Below are 18999 nucleotides of genomic sequence, written 5' to 3' on the forward strand. Positions count from 1 at the left end.
ACAAACCTCTGCACCTTTATGTTGAGCCAAGACGCCAACAGATCCACCTCGGGAGTGCCCCACCAAAGACACACCTGATGAAACGCCTCTGGGTTGAAGGGACAACTCCCCGTGGTCCAACGCCTGCCGACTGAGATAATCTGCCCCCCAATTTTCCAACTCGGGAAAGTGTATGGCAGGAAGGGCTGGAATGAACCGTTCTGCCCATCTTAGAATGCCGGCTACCTTCAGAGCTGCCAGGACACTTCTTGTGCCCCCTTGATGATTGACATAAGCCACGACCATGGCATTGTCCGATTGAATGCGCACTGAACAACCCTGAAGACGATCCATCTAATGATCCAGACACAGTCTGATCGCTCGGAGTTCCAAGATATTGATCAATAGTCTGGGACTCTTCCAGCGTACAGATCCCCTGAACAGAATGCTTGCAGAGGACCCCTCCCCAGCCGGATAGGCTAGCATTCCTGGTAACCACTGTCCAATACAAGGGGAGGAAGAATTTTCCCACCTAAAGTGCCGGAGAACAAAAATCACCATATCAAGGACTTATGGGCCATACACACTATACAATTTTCTTTAGATTTTTTCCTTCAGACTTACCAAAACCATATAATATGAGGTCAAACCTAAACACTTTCAATTTGTATGCAATCAGGCAGGCCCTTGCACTACATAGAAAAGGTAAATCTAAAGGAAATCTGACAACAAAAGTTGTATAGTGTGTATCCAGCTTTACTTGTTCACTGACTCAGCTGGATTATGATAGTCCAGAGACTGGGGAGTCTTGTCCCATTTGGTCAGAATTTCCCTTTGCAGAGACCTCATATGGAACTGTGCAAACTGAACCTTCTAGAAGGTAGACGCTATTAGCCCCAGCACCTGCATGGCATGTCTGAAGGGACGACCATCTGTTCGAAAGCAGGAGATGAATTGCAGCCTGCAATTTCTGGAGTTTGTCCAGCGGAAGGAGCACTCTGGCTAAGGTAAAGTCCAGAGTCAGGCCCAGATAGTTCAGCTTCTTGGATGGAACCAGAGCAGACTTCTGAAAGTTCAGAATCCAATTGAACTCCCGCAGAGTCCGGATTATGATCTCCAGGTTGTCCAGCAGAGCAGAGGGAGACTCCACTTGCAGAAGGTGATCAACCAAGTAGCTCAGTACCGCGATCCCCCATTGGCGTAGCAAGGGTAGTACCGGGGCTAACACTTTTGTTAAGACCCAAGAAGCAGAGGCAAGACCAAAGGGTAACGCAACAAACTGATAATGCTCCTCTCCCACGGCAAAGCTGAGAAAACGCTGGTGACTGGGACATATCGGAATGGGAAGGTAGGCATCCTTGATATCGATAGAGGCGAGGAAATCCCTGACGCAGGGATGCCACCATCGTTCGATTGGACTCCATTCTGAACTTTTGTACTGGCACAAAGCAGTTTAGCTCCATGAGGTCCAGGACTGGAAGCACTTTGCCTTCCTTCTTGGGGACTGAATAGTAAAAATCCTGAAAACATTCCGAAATCGGAACAGGGACAATCACCCCTTGAAGGAATAGGTCTTGTACCGCCCCAAACAGGCCCTGTAAGCGTTCTGAGGACAGGCGCAAGTTGGAAGGAAAAGCCTTGCCGGGGGACAAGAGCAAAACTATCTTGTAGCCGGGCCGAATTACTTTGTGGACCCACTTGTCTTGCACTAGGGAAGACCACGGCTCTGGAAACCAGCAAGAACTCTAACCCCACCCCCCCCCCTCCCCAGATACGGGTGAGAGCGTATCTTCATGCTGAAGGAGCCTTGTCCACGGGTCTGGAGAAGTCTGAACTTGGCTTGCCAGACAAGGTTTGTTTGGATCAGGAGGCCCTGAAAGGCTTCGAGCCCTTGTCAGTCAACCCTGAGGGACGATAAAAAACTTTCCATTAGCTGAGAAGGAAGGCCCACACCTACTACAAGGTTCCTCACCCTTAGGAGCTGGCGGAAGAAAAGTACTCTCCCCCCTGTGAGACCTTTAATGATTTAAACAGACAATCTCCTTGGAAAGGAAGATCACTCCAGGTCTTTTTTGAAGTCTGATCCGCAGACCAGCACTTGCGCAAAAAGACACACAGAAGGACCACTGCAAAACAAAGGCGAGCCGAATGCAAAGAGGCATCACAGATAAACTGCAGCCCCTGGACTAGCTGGTCCACCAGCTCGGCAAAGGCAGGGGGAGCTGACCTCCTCCAAGTCACGGCATAAGAGCTTAGTCCACTCGGTCAGAGTTTGCGACATTAGGGCAATGGTGATTACCGGCCTCATTGCTGACCAAATCAACCAGCATGTACATATGGCGGACCACAGCCTTCACCTTCTGGATCCCTAAAGGCCGGGGACTCTTCAAACGGAATCATGGTTGCCTTGCTAATTCTGGAAACTGGAGGGTCCACCACTGGTGGCACAGTCTACTTCTTAAGGACTCCTCATAGGGGTAACGCCTAGTAAAGCGCTTAGGGACCCCACGTCAAAATAGGCAGGGAAAGGAAACCCCTCTGCCGTTCTGGATTGCCTGTGAGTGCTAAAAGGGTACCTGCACCCCCGTCGCAGCTTCAGCTGCGTCCTCATCTTCAGGGTCTCAAGCACAGATACAATCAGTGCATCCACCAGCGCCTTTTTGTGCGTGGTCGCAGACGTGGAGGAATCATCCTATCAGAGGATTCCAGGCGCGCAGCTGAAGACCCAGCAGGGTGACCCACGTCTGTGGCGGCCAAATCAGAATCAGGGGAGAAGGGGGGGGGGGGGAAGAAGGGGGGGGAGGGGAGAAGGACAGCTACTCACCATACCAGGAACCAGGTGGGCACTGCTCCAGACAGAACCCCTCTCCATCAAAGTGAGGGGCTGACGGCCAGGAACACTGCGTCTCGGGCCAAGAGACGGTCGTATCTGACCTCGTGAGGCATTTAACTCGCAGGCCAGCCCCCATCCACTGGGGCTATGTCGCGGCCGACCTAGCGTGGAGCTGAGGTCTGCGCGTGCTCGCTGGCCAGACTGGGGTGACCACTGGATCAAGATTATCCAGCCTGTTGCCCAGTCCAGCAGTTGATTGTAGATCTCACAGGAAAAATCCAGGGGGAAAAAGATTTCTATCTAAAAATGTTGCCAGAACCAAAAGATCCCAGCAAGGAACTAGGTCCTTACTCCTGACTAGGCAGATGAAAACTGAGTGGCTATAGCAGAGAATTGGAGTATACCCCCTGGGATTGCCCATGGGTATAGCCAGAATTTTTTTCTGCATAGTATCCTAATCCTGTAGGGGGCAGTATAACCGCAAGGGTTATGAATACCAGGAGCTGTGTCCGTCAATGAACGAAAGAGAAATGAAAAACATAAGCAGTCAAGCTCACCTAGGTACGCCTGCAAGCATTCTTCCAACCATTAAATTCAAGCACTACACATGTAAGGTATGTAAAGATGCACATTTTAGGATGACATACTAGAGCTCTGAGGAAAGTCTGGAGATCGTGTGCCAGAGGGAATGAGTGTAGAGGATCAGGCTCCTCTAAGTGTGTACTTCTAACTCCTTATTTTAGATTAAGTACTTTGTTCCAGGCAGATATTGAAAAACACCAGTTAATGCAGTTCAGTAGTCATTAAAAAAAAAAAAAAAAAAAAAAAAAAAGAAAAATATTAAAAATACAGTTAGTGCATGAACTTGCATTTAACGTGGCATTTGCCTCTTGTAATTCTTAGTACAGAAAAACTGATGAGTGGCACAGAAAGGGCAGAAATAGGAGCCAATCAGGTATACTGCATGTAAAATGGTTGCCAAGGAATATGCTCACAGGAGAGAGAAGTTTGAGCTGCTACTGCTTCTCTGTCCAATCACAGACTGAGGGCAGGAGGGAGGGTGACCGAGCTTTACTGCATTAAGGGCTCATTAACACTAGCGTTGCCCTCTGAAAAGGTCAGATTCACAGAGGAAGACTTTCCTCACCACATGTTTTACACTCTAAAAACCTGCACTACATTGATGTGCATGTGAGGGTATCATCTCTGCCACACTGCAATGCTAAACTTTAAGGCCACGACGTGTACATGCCCATCAACTACCTTTTGCAGCTTCAAATGGAGCAGTTAGGGGAGGGGTGGTCAAAACGTTGTTTTAAACATGTCACAGGTTTGAGGAACAGCATTAACATATTGGGGATCACAAAAAAAAAAAAAAACATGGTTAGAAAAAAGGAATGAAAGCCAAAGAAAGCTATGTATAAACAGGGAACAACAAGTGGAGGAACCTCAAATAAGTCACCTCAAACTTTTTTCTTTTTTTAATGATTTACCCACTTTTACTTACTTGGCTCTTTCAGTCTCAACTGTATGGCTGGGCTGTCATTCTTGTCCCTCTTCAGCCCAAGTACCTCTCTTTCCCATTCCCGTTCCCTCATCTCCTCTTCCACCTGTTTTTCTGCTTGGTTATAAATGCGCAGGAGACGGGAGCAGAGTATCTGGTGCAGACGCAGAAAGATGTACCAGTTGTTGTTAACATAAAACAAGTTATAAGCGTCTTCCATGCTCCTAAACTTCTGCGCTGCTGAGCTTCCAAACATCAGCTTGGCTTTTGGTGGGCTATTACCCCCACCTCCCCCAACCCCATTGTGTTTCTTGGTAACCCCATCCTCCGTTTCATCTGTCTGTTCCTCTTCTTCCTCCTCAACATCAGACAGCTCCCCTCGCTGGGCAAAGAGCAGGTCTGGGATGAAATGGTAAACTATCTGTTTGATCTTATATTTGTCTTCCTTCTGAATACTAGTCTGTCGTTTCACATGGTGGATGATAAGAGAAGCTGCATCTTCCAGTATCTGTTTGTCCTCATAGATCAATGTGAGGTGAGGTCCTGAGGGGACTCCAGAATTGTCTTCTGATGCTTGCTCTTGTCGCTATTAGAGAAGAGGAGAAAATACAGCAAATTAGAGGAGCAGAGGTCTTGTGCACCTCTAAAAACACTCAAGGCAAAGTCATCATAAAGGCAAACACAAATCATAAAATGTACATGGTTATGTTACATAAACCAGGTATTCATTATTTTAAAATTAGGAGCTACAGCAATACTGTTAAAGAGGAACTCCACCCGAAAGGGGATGTTCCACTTTAAGCCCCCCCCCACCTCCTTTTTTAAGAACGGCAGTGTTGGGGAGGGTGCCCGATTTTGGCACGTACCAGCTCCTATTTCCACTCCGACCACCTAGACCAGTGGTCCTCAACTCCGGTCCTCAGGGCCCACTAACAGGCCAGATTACCTTGGGGAGATGCAGACTAGAGTACTGCAATCACTGAGCAACAAATTATATCACCTGGGATGTATTTCAGTTATCTTGCAAACCTGGCCTGTTAGTGGGCCCTGTAGGCCAGGGTTGAGGACCACTGACCTAGACAATCGGAGTGGAAATTCTCCTCCTCCCAGTCTTCTGGGACACACCACAGGTCCAGGAAGACTGCGTGATCATTCACAATGTTCAGCACGGCTCGTTCATGCACAGTAGGCACCCTGATGTGAAGCCACAAGCTGTCACAGCAAGGTGCCCACAATTAAGATGCCCATGCAAGGAACCCAAAAGGACTAGCTTTGGGAGAGGACGGCACTGGATCCTGGGGCAGGTGAGTGGCTGCTTTCCAAAAGTCAGCAGCTACAGTTTTTGTAGCGGCTGACTTAATTTTTACACAGGAGACTGGAACTACTCTTTAATGTGTTAATCTGAATAGAAATGACTGCGGTCTCCGCATTGTGTGGCTAAAATCAGCAGAGTAACTTCCATTCAAAACATTGTGAGAACAGGGAAAGGACCAGTGCTGCACAGAAATGCATGTCAATTCATTTCTAGAGCACACTGCAGCATTAGGTCACTCTTCACAAGTCCAAGACTAGTTTGGGGAAAGTCATTTCTAAACAGGGAATTGCAGATATGGGCAAATAACTAGACACATTAAAGATTCAATTGTTCTTTTACCCGGAGTTCTCCTTTCTTTGGAGTTATGATAGTTTACACAAGATCAGTTTTGAAGCGACTTTCACATTTATAAATGTTTGTTGATGCCATATTTTTAGAAATGTATTACATATACAGATTTGTGATTTCACCTAAAACCAGCAGAAAATACAGGATAAAGACTGCATTGGATAATAAGCAAATGCTTACCTCATCATAGATGCTTTCTATTTCATTTAGCAAACTCTTTGAGCGGAGAACCTTTGTGTCAGTCTGTTTATAGTTTATACCCTGGTGGTCTAGAGATTTCAGGTAGTACTTTTCATTCTGTTCCCTCCATATCTTATTGAAGCCCCGTTGTGCTTCCCTCCATTCCTCTTCCTTCATTTTTAACCTTCACACAGCACAAAAGTATTAAAAGATTGTGGTTAGAGGCATCTTAAACAAAAGGTAACTAAAGCAGTGTTAAAAAAAAAAAAAAAAAAAAAAAAAAAAAAGGGTAAATACCAGAAAAGTAAACAGATGTGAAACACCATTACAAGTGATTTAAGGCTAAAGTGGTGTTTAGGCGGGCTAAGAATGTAAAGAGTCTGGTTGCTCCAAGCAAAATAAAAAAGTATGAAATGCCATAATAGAGAATCCACTATCCCACTTCTCTTTAATATGGTAGGCTCCTACAAATGCAAGCAGAGCAGATGTAAGGCTTGTGCATTTATGCAACATGGTAAAAGTAGCTTTACATCAGTTGCAGGGTGCTCCTATAATATCAAACAATTCATTAGCTGTGGTACACAGTTTGTGGTCTATGGCTTGAGGTGCCCATGTGGCTTAATTTATGTTAGCAGGACAGTTAGAGCAATGCGCACCAGGTTTGGCGAACATCGCCGGTTTATTGAGCAGAAAAAAGACAAGCACAGCGTGCCAAGACACTTCTGTAAAGCGCATGGTGGGGATACTGCAGGCCTGGAACTATTTGGGATTGAAGCCATATCTATGACTCTCCCAGAAGGTGAAAGGTTTTCGATCCTGTGCAAGCAAGAAACATTCTGGATCTTTACGCTTGGGTCCATGTCGCCGGGTGGGCTCAATGAGGAGCTGGAAGTCAACACGATCATTTGACATATCAGCACGGGGGTGTGGGCATGGTAGAGTGGGTTCTAGCACATGCACATGGTTACTAAGGGTAGGGAACACAGTCCCTGCCCGGCCATGTGTCTGTGAAGTGTGCACGGAGGCATATGCGCATTCGTGCCCACACAACAATATCTGAGCAGCCGGGTATGAGAGTAGGTGTATATGTACAGATATATATTTGGGGATACTCAGGGTGTCACCACCGATGGGTATGTGTAGGCATATGTATATGTATTTCTCGTGTGTGTGTGTGTGTGTGTGTGTGTGTGTGTGGTGTGTATATATATATATATATATATATATATATATATATATATATATAAGAAATATAAACAACTGCCGTGTAGTATATTTGGTTGGCCTATATGTAGTATCCTCATATACTAATTGATATTTGCATATGTGCCATATGGAATTGAATCTTATTGAATTTTATTGAGACTAGTATTTCTATTTATTATGTGTATTATCCTGACTTATGAAATTATTCTGGTAGATGGATGAGAGATAATGTGGAATTAATATGATCTGTCGACTATTGGTATTAGGAAATGCTGATGTAGCTTAGAGTCTTATATACATATATACTTTTAGGATACGTTTATGTATTTTTAGCAGGAGACAACCATTGCTATGTAGGGAATGTGATATCCAAACATGTATCTATAATAGCTCTGGTTAATATCTGCGCTGGTATTGTACTGTTTTAAATTGTATTTTAAATTGTATCTTAAACTGTATTTTTAATATATGTTTTTTAATATGTTTTTTAAAAGTGGATAGCCCCTTGCTTCTCCCGCCCCAGCCAAGGTGGATAAGGATTATTGGCTACTGGCCCCTTTAAGAATACACAATTAAATAATTAGGGCCGATGGTATCCCGGGTATATAGGGAGGGGCGTTAGCAGGAAGCAAGGTGGGACCTGAGGAAGGAGGCTCCGCCTCCGAAACGCGTTGTCCGTAGTAACAGCAGCCGTGTCTTGAATCTCCCACCTCGCAGCTCCGTACAACTTGTGGCTCCGGCTTTGGCTGAGGCTCTCCTGAGGCGCCGTAGATCACGTCGGTATAGTGTGCAGGCGCACTAGAACCGGCATCCGGTGACCAGGCAACACAGGAAGTGAAGGAGAGCGGGGATACAGCGGCGGCAGCCGCGAATGAGGAGACCGCAGAGTCACCATCTGGAGGGACGGGAGGAGCGAGTAGCTCCTGTTGGAATGCTGTAAAGCGATTGTCTTAAAAGGAAAAGTGAGTGCAATTCCAATGTACTGTTTTATTGTCCTTTATTAAAGCGTTATTGCCCGAGGTTGCGTGCGCTTTTCTTTACAGATTTGAATTGTTTTGATCCGCCCCCCCAGTGGAGTGAGAGAGGAGCAGCAGCAACCAGGTCATTTCAGCTAAAAAACATACAAACAAAGGAGGTGAACACATGGACAGCGCCATGGGCTGGTGAAGTACTCCTCTTTGTACTTGTTGTATATCAGCATGTGCAGGATCTGTCCTTTTTGAAGGCTACATTTAGGCATTTTTTCCAAGCGTTTTTTTTTGGAGCAGAATTGCACCTTTTTCCCTCATTTGTCAGATAAAAGGTGTGGAGTGCCACTGAACGGGGGGGGGGGATGTAGTGGGGAGAGAAGAGAGCTGCTGTCTGAGCTAATACACAAAAAAAAAAAAAAAAAAAAACACCAAAAAACACACAGACTTGAAAAAAACTCGCATTTAGTTCTGCCTGAAAGGTAGCGCGTACTTTTTGGATGGACAGGCCTTTTGCTACAAGCGACACAACACTTAGATGTGAACATGGGCCTTTGAAATTAATGTAATGTTGCTTCAGCCTTTTTGAGCTTCGAGCTACAAAAATGCTCAAGTGTGAACAGGAAATAAATTATACAAACCAGAATCTCGGATGAAAGTAATACACTAAACTCAGAAATTCTGAGCCATTTATGTACAACACAAATTAAGACAAACAGCCCTGCCTGTCACATCACCTACAATGCACTAACCTCTTTAATACAATTGGGACGGCAACAGCTGGGTTTTTCTTAAGGCCATCTATTATGTCAGCAGCCTTGTCGGCATATATCCTTTGAAGAGCTTTCCGGTGTATGACTTCAGATGTTCCCCCTAGAGTGTTGTCCAAACGAAACTTAGCCTGGTCCTCCGCAGATAACCGTGAAAGCTTCTTCTGAATGGACTCTAGTACTCGTATAGTAGCCAGATTGGTTTCCAATACAACATCCAGCTGAGAAAACACACAGATCTGTAAGCACTCAAAGACTTAAGTTTTAATTGAAGAGTAGAAAGAACAACTAATGATGACCTCTAGGCACAAAAACACATTTACATTCAATCGCCATAAAAGATAGAAATCCACTCTGTGTGCATCAGATTTCTTTGTAAACCCAGATATTGCCTTGTTAAAGTGGCAATGACATCACTGTGCTGCACAGGGTCTCTCTTACAGGCTGTCTGCAAAAACTACAGGAGGGGGTAAAGAGAAGAGCAGTCAACCTGCACAAGGCGAGAGAGCAACAATGACCAGTCTTCATTCCAGCAGAGGAAAACCTCACACACATACACACTTTTTTAAACATTTAAACAAAAATGTCATATTTACCTGCTCTATGCAATGGTACTGCACAGAGCAGTACCAATTCTATTCTAGGGCCCCCTGTCGGTGTTCATGGCTCCTTCCCTCCAGCCAAGCACTCCCCTAACAAGCCACTTACTAGGCGTGCGCTTATGTGGGCTCGAGCCACACTGTGTAGGTCTATTGCCACACACACTGCAGCTCGGCGCTGACCCCGGCTCCCTCGTCACTTGATTTGATTAACAGTAACACAAGCAATCCCAACAGCTCCCGCCACTCGCTCGGAGTCCAGTGTGGAGGGAGAGAGAGAGCAGCAATGCTGCTCTCGGGCACAGGGCTGGATCAAAATTGAGCTCAGGTAAGTATTTAGGAGGGGCAGCTGCATATGAAAAGGTTTTATACCCTAATGCGGAGAATTAAATAAGGTAACAAAAAGACCTTTAGGCTTCATGTTCACATTGCCTACCTTGACTGCCAGCCGCGGGAAAACACAAAATCTCGCCACGTTTTGCGTCCGGCGGTCCTGAACATCATTCTTCCACATACAGGAGAGGGAGGTTGAACCTAACCTAAACTGCAGCAGTTTATAAACTCCGCTAAAAGCCTACATACATACATACATACACAGGTTTTTATGGAGTAAAGTTTAGAAGCTTAAAATGCCAAAAGCTCCTAAACACAAGTTTAGGAGCTGTAGTGTGTATGAAGCCTTAGTCTTTACAACCATTTTAATAAAAAGCTGGCAAAAACTAGGATTTAGTTAGTTGTTTGAACACTGGCTACATGACCCCTATGATACATTGAGCCCACACTGTGTGCAGTCAAATAAGGATACCCTTCTTTTAAACATGCATAGTAAGAAGCATTTAAAATAAGAAAACAAAATGTATGCTCACTTCAAACCGCTCATCCTCACAGCGGTATATGTGCTCCTCATACTGTGTCTTTTTAGAACTAACAAAGGTGGAGTCTTCTGACCAAGAGGGAAAGGAAACCCATGTGTCATTCAGGACCTGTGCATGAAGGAAAGACAAAGCTAAAATTACTCCACCTTCACTCTTTACCAAGAACAAACTATTCACATTAGCCCCCGGAATCCTTATCAAAATATAACAAATGCAAATGAAGGCTAATTTTGCATTGAAGCCAATATATCTATTAGCATATTTTTTTTGTTTCCTTATAAAAAGGAGTTAACCTAGAATCATAGTGGCTTCCATGGAGACAAGGGCAGGGAGCCTAGCATCAAAGCATGTACAATATAAGACATGCAGAAACCCCCCTACCCTCCCCCCAATCATCAATACAAAAAGTTAATTTGCCAAATTTCCAATTCATCTTTGGCCCAATTCTAACCCTAATCCATAGTGTGAACTCGGGAGAATAGAAATATACAAGCTGCCACTATCTGAAAGCCATCACTCTTCCCCTGGCCTAAAGTATCACAAAATAAAAATGTTCTCATTTAGGACAGAATGGTAAAAGGGTTAGAAACCCTGCCAGGCTTTATTGTTGTCTGTGCCATTGCTAGGAGACTCACTCTTTTTCATTACTATTGTCACTGCCACTGAAAGTTGAGGGAGGTCTAAAATTTTAAGCTGCCACTAGAACAGAAGAAAAAAAAAAAAAAAAGGAAAAATCTTCCAATGGGTGCGCTTGTTTCAATAAGAGAAGAAGATTTACCTCAATCTGAGTGATTTGCGCACTTCCTGCGGTGTCTAAAAGATAGGAAACCAAGTCTCTTGAACAAGTCTCTGACCACTAAAATAACATATTCATGGAATCACTGCAGCTACAGTAAAATGTAGCCAACCTGAATAGCGGAGCAACTTGCTCTTCTCATATCCAGGGCATGACTAAAGATATGATCCTTTTAAAAGGGACATCTAAAATCACATGATCAGCCCTGTGCACTGAGCATGCGCATCATTTTTATTTTATCCTAGTCATCCAACATTTAAAGATTTTACCCCCTTTGTGACCAGGTAGTTTTATTTCTCTACGCTACTTTAACTGGTGGTTGTGTGGTCATGCAATACTGTACCAAACTAAATTTATATCATTTTTCCACACATATAGAGCTTTCGTTTGTGTTTTTTTTTTTTGCAACAAAATGAAAAAAAAACTAAAACCCAATAATTTTTTAATTTATGCTACATAAAAAAAAATCAAATTTCTTCATACATTTTGACTAAAATGTATTTTGTATTATGTCTTTGGTAAATGTATATGAATTTTTGTTTATTTATACTACCAATGGCGGTGATCAGCGACTTATAATGGTATAATGGGACTTCGATAGTGTGGTGGGCAATCTGAAATTGAAAAGCCGGGGGGGGGGGGGGTTGGACGACAAGTAACTGCTGCCACTGACTTAAATAAGTCTCTAAACATCTAAGACGATCAAGGGGTTAGAGGTGTGTCTAACAATGTTTACAGTTTGCGTTTTACTAAGCAATATACCAGTTATTACTGCTTTTCAGGAAGAAAAATAAAGAAAAGGAAAAAAGAATAAGGAAAAAAAAAAAAAACACCAGCACGTCGCTACTGACACTAGTGCCCCACATTGTTTACCCACACAGACGGGACTCTTCTGTTATTCGCTCAGGCGATCGGCGGGTTGCGCCCATAAATTACTGCCCAGGACCCAGCTGATCGGCTTGTGCTGTGGCGAATGGCAGCACAACTGGGGCAGCGGCCGGGCGCCCTTGTACCTGGAAGTGCTGGATCACGTAAATGTATGTGGTCTAGCACAGCGGAGCCGCTCTGCCGCAGTAACTCTGCGGTGGGCGGATGGCAAGCGGTTAGTCCTCCCTTCATATTATTCTACTATGGATGTCATCATTCTGTACAATGCCATTCCTGTGTCTCTTACATTCTTCAGAAAAATTAATTAAACACAGGAATAGACAGAAAGACCGTTCTACAAATGGTCTGTGGCAAGGATTTACACAAACTTGCACAAAATCCTTGTTTCAGTGGTACAAAAGCTGTAGTTCTATATGATTATATCAGCAATGTTTACATTTGCACTACCATATTAAAACTACACATCTTGGAAAAAAAATGTCATCACAAAGGGCAAATTTATCCTTTAAGTCGAAACCCTCACCTCTTTGCAGAGCGGCGTTCTTCCCGTACACTTGGGCTGTTGGAAGCTTTTAGGCAGTGCTCTGTAGCTAGAGCCTAAGCGTTTGCAGGACGCATAGTCAATCTCCATAGCAATACCTTCCGTATTTCGCTCTTTAGGGAAACTTTCCAGGTGTGAAGACTCCTTGTAACCCAAGAAGTTTTTAAACCAGGTGAACAATTCAGGAAATTTCCTGTTTATAAAGAGTACCAACACAGGAAACAAAAAAAAGGATCATAACTATTTATGCAATAGGGAAAAAAAATGTTTTCTCAGCCATTTAACCACAGCAGATTTGCCATAAGTTCAAAACAAAGCTTTTCTTTTGTCCATACAGGGCAAAAACAGCAGGTTTGATTTAATTATACCCTTATCTCCCCCCCCCCCCCCCCCCCCCGTTAACATACTCATTCCTTTGCTCCTCATCACACCATTTAGCCACTGGAAGCAAGGAAAGAAAGCAATGCCTAAGCTCTGTGTGGCTCCAGTTAGGTTAAACCAGACATACAGAGATCCTGCAGATTCCTCCATCCATGCTACAAAGCATGGATGAAAGAATCCCCTTCTGGGGCTACAGTATTTTGACAGCTGGTCCAGCCCACTTTGAAAGATCTGATTGAATGCAGCCGCTATTAGGCTGACCATTTTCTGCCTGGCTCCTTCAATTTTACATTTTGAGGAGCTCCAATATGGCCAACTTATGAGCAAAATTCTGAATAGCTCATCAGGAACCGTCCAAAATTCAAAAAGTGTATGGCCAGTTTTACACAGGACTTGGAACTCTGTCCTTATCAGTCTCATGTTCTTCCATACTCTACTTATTAAAATATTTTATTACCTTCCAGTAGCTGAATACAGCAACGGGGGAGTGAAGGGAAGAGGAGTATGTGCTGCAGAGGAGTGCATTTAAAGTAACCATGTCACTTTGCCCTGCATAAGACTTATATGTTCCCTTCATCTTCCCCAACCAACCTCCCATGTTCAAAAGAGTGTATTAAACTACACTTTATCTGCCATGACAAATCTCACACATTGACCCAAGGATTGAGACTGCAATTAATCAGCATTACGTTCCTTAGTGTGTGTTTGACAACTGTGTAATATAAGATGCGCTTTAAAAATTATTATCCTGATGTAATAAACCCGTTACAAGCTTGTGTTGTACACCGTTTAAGTGGTGGCGACTTTCTCCTGCAATTTGTTTATTACACTTGTGGGGAATTTAACATTATCATTAAAAAGCAAAGAAAATCACTGCATGTGATGATAGAAACTTACGCAAGAAAAGGAGAAACTAACTGCACCAGTTCTGACCGAGATATAACCTCCTGATTGAAGATCACCAGACACCGTAGGAAGTTATCATAGGCCTCTGCACTTCGAAGAGCTTTACGGACCTATAAAAAGGCAACGGATGTGTAAAATAAGTCAAAGTGCTTAACATTTCCAAACGTAAAGAACGGAAATCTATAGTGCGACTCTGCTAGCAACAAAATTACATAAAAAAAAAAAAAATTATCTTTCACAGAGTGACTCTTGAAAAAAGACTTCTTATAGCTTTAGAGTACAGAAAATGCCTTTATAGCATGCAAGTAAAGGATTTATGTATTAAGTGTTAAAGTAGAACTTATTTATAAATGAGGTAACAGGAGACAATGTTTTTCAAACGTATATAAAATGTGAAAAAAAAACCTTTCCATGCTCCGTGTATAAACCACCTATCACTCAACTCTATATACTATAGGAGGCAGCTAGCACCACTATGCATCCAACTACCTGTACGAAATGCAATAAATATATATAGTCTGAACCTTCGAGAAAGCACATTGGGCGCTACGCGTGGGGTGGGTGGTGACGTAAACAAACTGGGACTAAGCGAAGCGGTTAATGCCGAGGATTGGATTGTGAAATGCTCATTTTTTACTTCTGAAATGTGAGTTGTTCTATGGAAATACTTTTTATTAGCGATTTACACTATGTTTCTTTCCTCCTATATGATTGGTACCACGCTGAGAGCCACAGATTTTGAGTGTACAGCCAGTGGGAGCGGTGCCACTTATAACAACACTGCAAAGCGCAAATAGACCACTTTTAATTAGTGAGGTCCATTCAAGCAGAAGACACCCATAGGTGGGGTGAAGGCACTGTGGTGATCAGAGGCAATTACTGAAGTGTTTCTAGTGTATAGGACCACTTTTTTTTCACGTACATTGAATCAATTACTGATGGAGTGCGTGTGTGTGATGTAAAATTATATATAGTAGTTTTACACGGTTTTCAGATATTTAATTCTGCACTATAATTTGAATGCACTTTATGACTATGACTATACGTTTTTCAAAACTGCAGAAAAAGCCCAGAAAAAAATTCACATCCATACTAACCTTATCAAAAAACTGAGATTCTGCCCCTGCTCCGTGCTTGTTTCCATCTGTCAAGGATTGATCCTTCGGGATAAGTATTTTAGGTTTCTTCTGCAGGACAAAAGAATGTAACTGGTCACTGAAAAGGAAACACCTACCTTGCATAATTTTCCACTTAGGAAATGTACCACATACATGCAATATATCAGTTATATGTAGAGTGACGGGCTGAGGCCCACAAGCTGAAAACCAGTATCTCTTGGAAAATCCTTTATCACGATCTCCTTGCGGTGGACCTAATCTGATTAACATTACAGCCTTCCTCTGTCTGCTACAACAAAAAAGTGTTCCCACTTCACCTGTCTAAATCTCCATAATATTAAATGAAAGCAACTAGATTGTGTTAGAATGACATTTTTCATGATCGTGTTAATTATTATTGTATATATAAAACAATTACATGATTATTTTAACATGTATGTACATGTAAAACTTGCACTACTCTCCAAAACAATGAGCATTTCTGTGTGCCATATTGGAAGTCAAGGAATGGGCCAAAAAAAAAAAACACTCACTGCTGCAGCGCAGAAGACGTTACAGATGCTTGTATACCTAGCTACACATGCTTGTTAGGTCCCTTGCAATGACAGACATTGACAGACTCCAGGTGGTTGGTTGCTGCATGACTTAGTCTATTCTGGCATGTACTCACTAGGCTTCCTGGCTCAGTGTAGTTATGCTGAGATGAAGCAGATTCTTTACCAATACGGTAAAGGCAGGGGTCGGGGGTTGAGAATGCTAAAGGGCTACCAGTCTGAGCTTCTTAGATGCATCACAGCTCTGAAAGCCTCTTCCAAACTGAAGCTGGAGAGGGATAAATCAGGTAAATAGAAGGTGGGCTTTGACATGAGGGAAACAGGCATGCCTCCTCTCCACTTACAGGGAAGCTAACACATGTATAATGCGCCAGATGGGGGTGTTTCTAAGCATGAAAAACCCAGTACACATTGCATGCACAGAATGGCGTGCATAATTGTGACTTTGATTGTAGAAAAAAAAAAAAAAAAAATGTTTTTAATATATATATCCCCCCCCCATCCATCAGCAGGGGTGCACATCCTGGAAAAGGAGATGACTACCAATGATGTCGTCTTCTAAATCTCCTAGTGTCTACCATGCTGGTCCTTTGCCTTCAATATATCTTGTGCCACTGACCCAAAATATAAATGTACATCAGGATTGTTTACGTCTCCTGCTGCATGCTTGTCCATATCTGAAAGTATTTAAGCCAGAAAGCTACAATTTTTGAAAAGGAGATCAGCAAATATAGTTCACGTGATTCATTGGGTACAGGGGTATAGTAAGTGATTTAAATCAGCAACATTCACTTAGAACTGAAATATGAATTCTGAGTTGTATATTGATCCTCTACCAATGATAAAAATAGGCAGCATCCTAATATCATTACTTGCACACCTTTACAGGAGGTGTGGCCCCGGATCCCGAGTGCCGACGTATCTGACAGCCATTTTGGTTGGGTCTCTGCTGTTTGTTGTTCATCTGAGGCTTTTTCACAGTACCTCCATGATCATTCCTCACCGATTCCACCTTTTCTGCTGTCGTTTTACTCAACAGCTAGATATAAAAAAATAAAAAATATAAAAATTAAAAAACAAAGCATAGAAGGAGTCCACCTTTTCATACCAGAGTGAAGTCCAATAGAATTACTTGTACTGGGCACAGTTTTTACGTGGGGAAAAACCATCTACTTTTTTACCAGTTCTGTACCCATTTGTTTTCCCAAAAAGCACCCCACATTCAGCATGTCAGTGCCAAAAGCTGAAAACTATATGCCCTAAAGAGCAGATTTTTATCCTTCGCCAGCATGTAGAAGTACTCTGCAGCTAAGTTATATAAACACAGAAAGATCTAAGCTCTTCAAACCATCTTATTTCAAATTGTATTGTAACTGCACCATCTACCTTTATTTTTAGAAGTGCCGAACAAAAAGTTGCCACCAAAGAAGTAAAAAATAATAATAGGTTACGAATGTCTAGAGAAAATAAAGTAGCACAAAAGTGCTGCCACCACATATATGGCAGTAATAATCATGTGATATTTCTCTGCTGCTGATACTGTAAAATAAACAACATTTTATATTTTTAGCAATGCTCCAGAATTAAACATATATTGTATGTGAGCAGTTTTACCTGCCAAAATAGTGTTCAGCTAGTCTTGTGATTCAATATTTAGCCGCATTGCAAACAGAATTATACAATTATTTCCTACTGCAGCTTACGGTGTTACCGGCCTGCTTGCTTGCTTACTGTGAAAACAGCATTACCATTAGAACCCCCCCCCCCACCCCCTCCATGATTTTTTTCCCTCTCCCTTAACATGCCAAAAAATGTTGGACTGGAAGCACTGTGCAAAGCCAGGCAGGATCAGTGTTGTATAACCCTAATTTTCATATCTGCTTTGCAGGGGACCAGTGATTATAAAGAGATTGACATCAATTACGTAAGCAGGCTTTAAACCACATTTAACAACTTCACTATAAAGCAGATGCCATCCTACCACAGAACTGTTGGCATCTGGCAGGAACTGTCCAAATTCTGACAACAAGTCTTCCTGGTTCTTGAAAAGCCGAGCAACCTGGGCATAGACCTCTTGCTCAGTGAGGGCTGGGGTATAATTTCCTCCTGCTTCCTTAGCATTACGCTGTTCCTTCTAGAACATAAAGCAGAAAGCCATGAGAACAGCCAATATTTAAAATCCTACCAATATTAAGCAGATAATACCTAGTTTGCCAATGTAGAAAATAAACAAAGTGCCAAAAAGACAGGCTAGAAAATGCAATCTGCCTAAAATTTCCAAATGCATGGAATTTATTATGTAAAAAGCAGGTTAATTCCCGACACATATACCTCTCAAATTCTCCCTCACCCTTGGGACCTAGGTCAAAATAAAAGTGATGACCACTGATTATACTGTAAACCTAAGTGCACTGGGTTTCGGGGTAATTCTGCAAAATCGCTCCCATAAATCTCCAATTGCCCTAGTCCTTCACAGATTAGAATTTCTCCACATTTATTCTGTAGGAGATGCAATCCCAACCAACAGCCTAACCTATGTGTGTGTGTGTCAGAGCTTTATAGCAGCATAGCTTTTACAGTTACAGCAGTGCAAACGTGGAAATTTCTTCCCTAAGCCGTGGTACTGGCCGAGAAAATAGAAAAAACTTTTAAATGTCCTTTGGGATCATTCACACCAGCTGCTGCATTTCAAGAGATCAGCGCAGTGATCTTAAAGTTGAGCTGCCGACCCCAAAATGTGAGGCAGTGGACTGTCTCGCAGTGCACTGCGCTGAAAAAAAAAAAAAAAGAAGTACAGCATGCATTTTTAGTGCGCCATTTCCCGCACAACACAGCAATGCAGTGGCGTGATCCAAGCACATAGGGAGACAAGGCATGTTGCCTTATCATGCAGTGGGACTGTGCTGGAATAGTGAAGGTACGCAGTTAGGGTACTGTGAACATACCCTCAGTGAGCATTAGATAAAGGCTATGGGAATTCCTAGGAGACTCAAAAACATTCACACAGATAACACTTGCCAACTGCCTAACTGGGAAAAGAGGTCATGATTTTATGATGTTAAACCAGGGTTATGGCTGCAGATAGATTTCATAACCTTGGTATTAAAACTTTCCTTAGCCTCTGCTCTTTCCGATAAACATAATTAGCCACTGGATCACTGGTGGTAGGGGTGGAGGGAGTGGTTTCCGGGGGGTTCTCGGACTAACCTCGCTCATCGGGAAGCCCAGGAACTCATCT

The 18999-nt window shown here is 43.0% G+C and overlaps 1 protein-coding gene across 4 annotated transcripts in view; it reads right to left on the reverse strand.

The window, feature by feature from the left end:
• SIN3A (SIN3 transcription regulator family member A) overlaps nucleotides 1–18999 on the reverse strand; it is a 123710-nt gene that overhangs the window by 63424 nt on the left and 41287 nt on the right. For all 4 annotated transcript variants that reach the window (XM_082253074.1, XM_082253073.1, XM_082253072.1 and 1 more), the window contains 9 exons: nucleotides 17743–17895; nucleotides 16642–16800; nucleotides 15187–15276; nucleotides 14081–14199; nucleotides 12785–12995; nucleotides 10569–10685; nucleotides 9086–9324; nucleotides 6160–6343; nucleotides 4320–4902 (listed from right to left, as the gene is read on the reverse strand). In XM_082253074.1, coding sequence (XP_082109200.1) covers nucleotides 4320–4902; nucleotides 6160–6343; nucleotides 9086–9324; nucleotides 10569–10685; nucleotides 12785–12995; nucleotides 14081–14199; nucleotides 15187–15276; nucleotides 16642–16800; nucleotides 17743–17895 — 1855 coding nt within the window. The remainder of the gene's footprint in view (nucleotides 1–4319; nucleotides 4903–6159; nucleotides 6344–9085; nucleotides 9325–10568; nucleotides 10686–12784; nucleotides 12996–14080; nucleotides 14200–15186; nucleotides 15277–16641; nucleotides 16801–17742; nucleotides 17896–18999) is intronic.

This window comes from Pelophylax lessonae, assembly GCF_965119305.1.
Source record: "Pelophylax lessonae genome assembly, chromosome: 4".
NCBI lineage: Eukaryota > Metazoa > Chordata > Amphibia > Anura > Ranidae > Pelophylax > Pelophylax lessonae.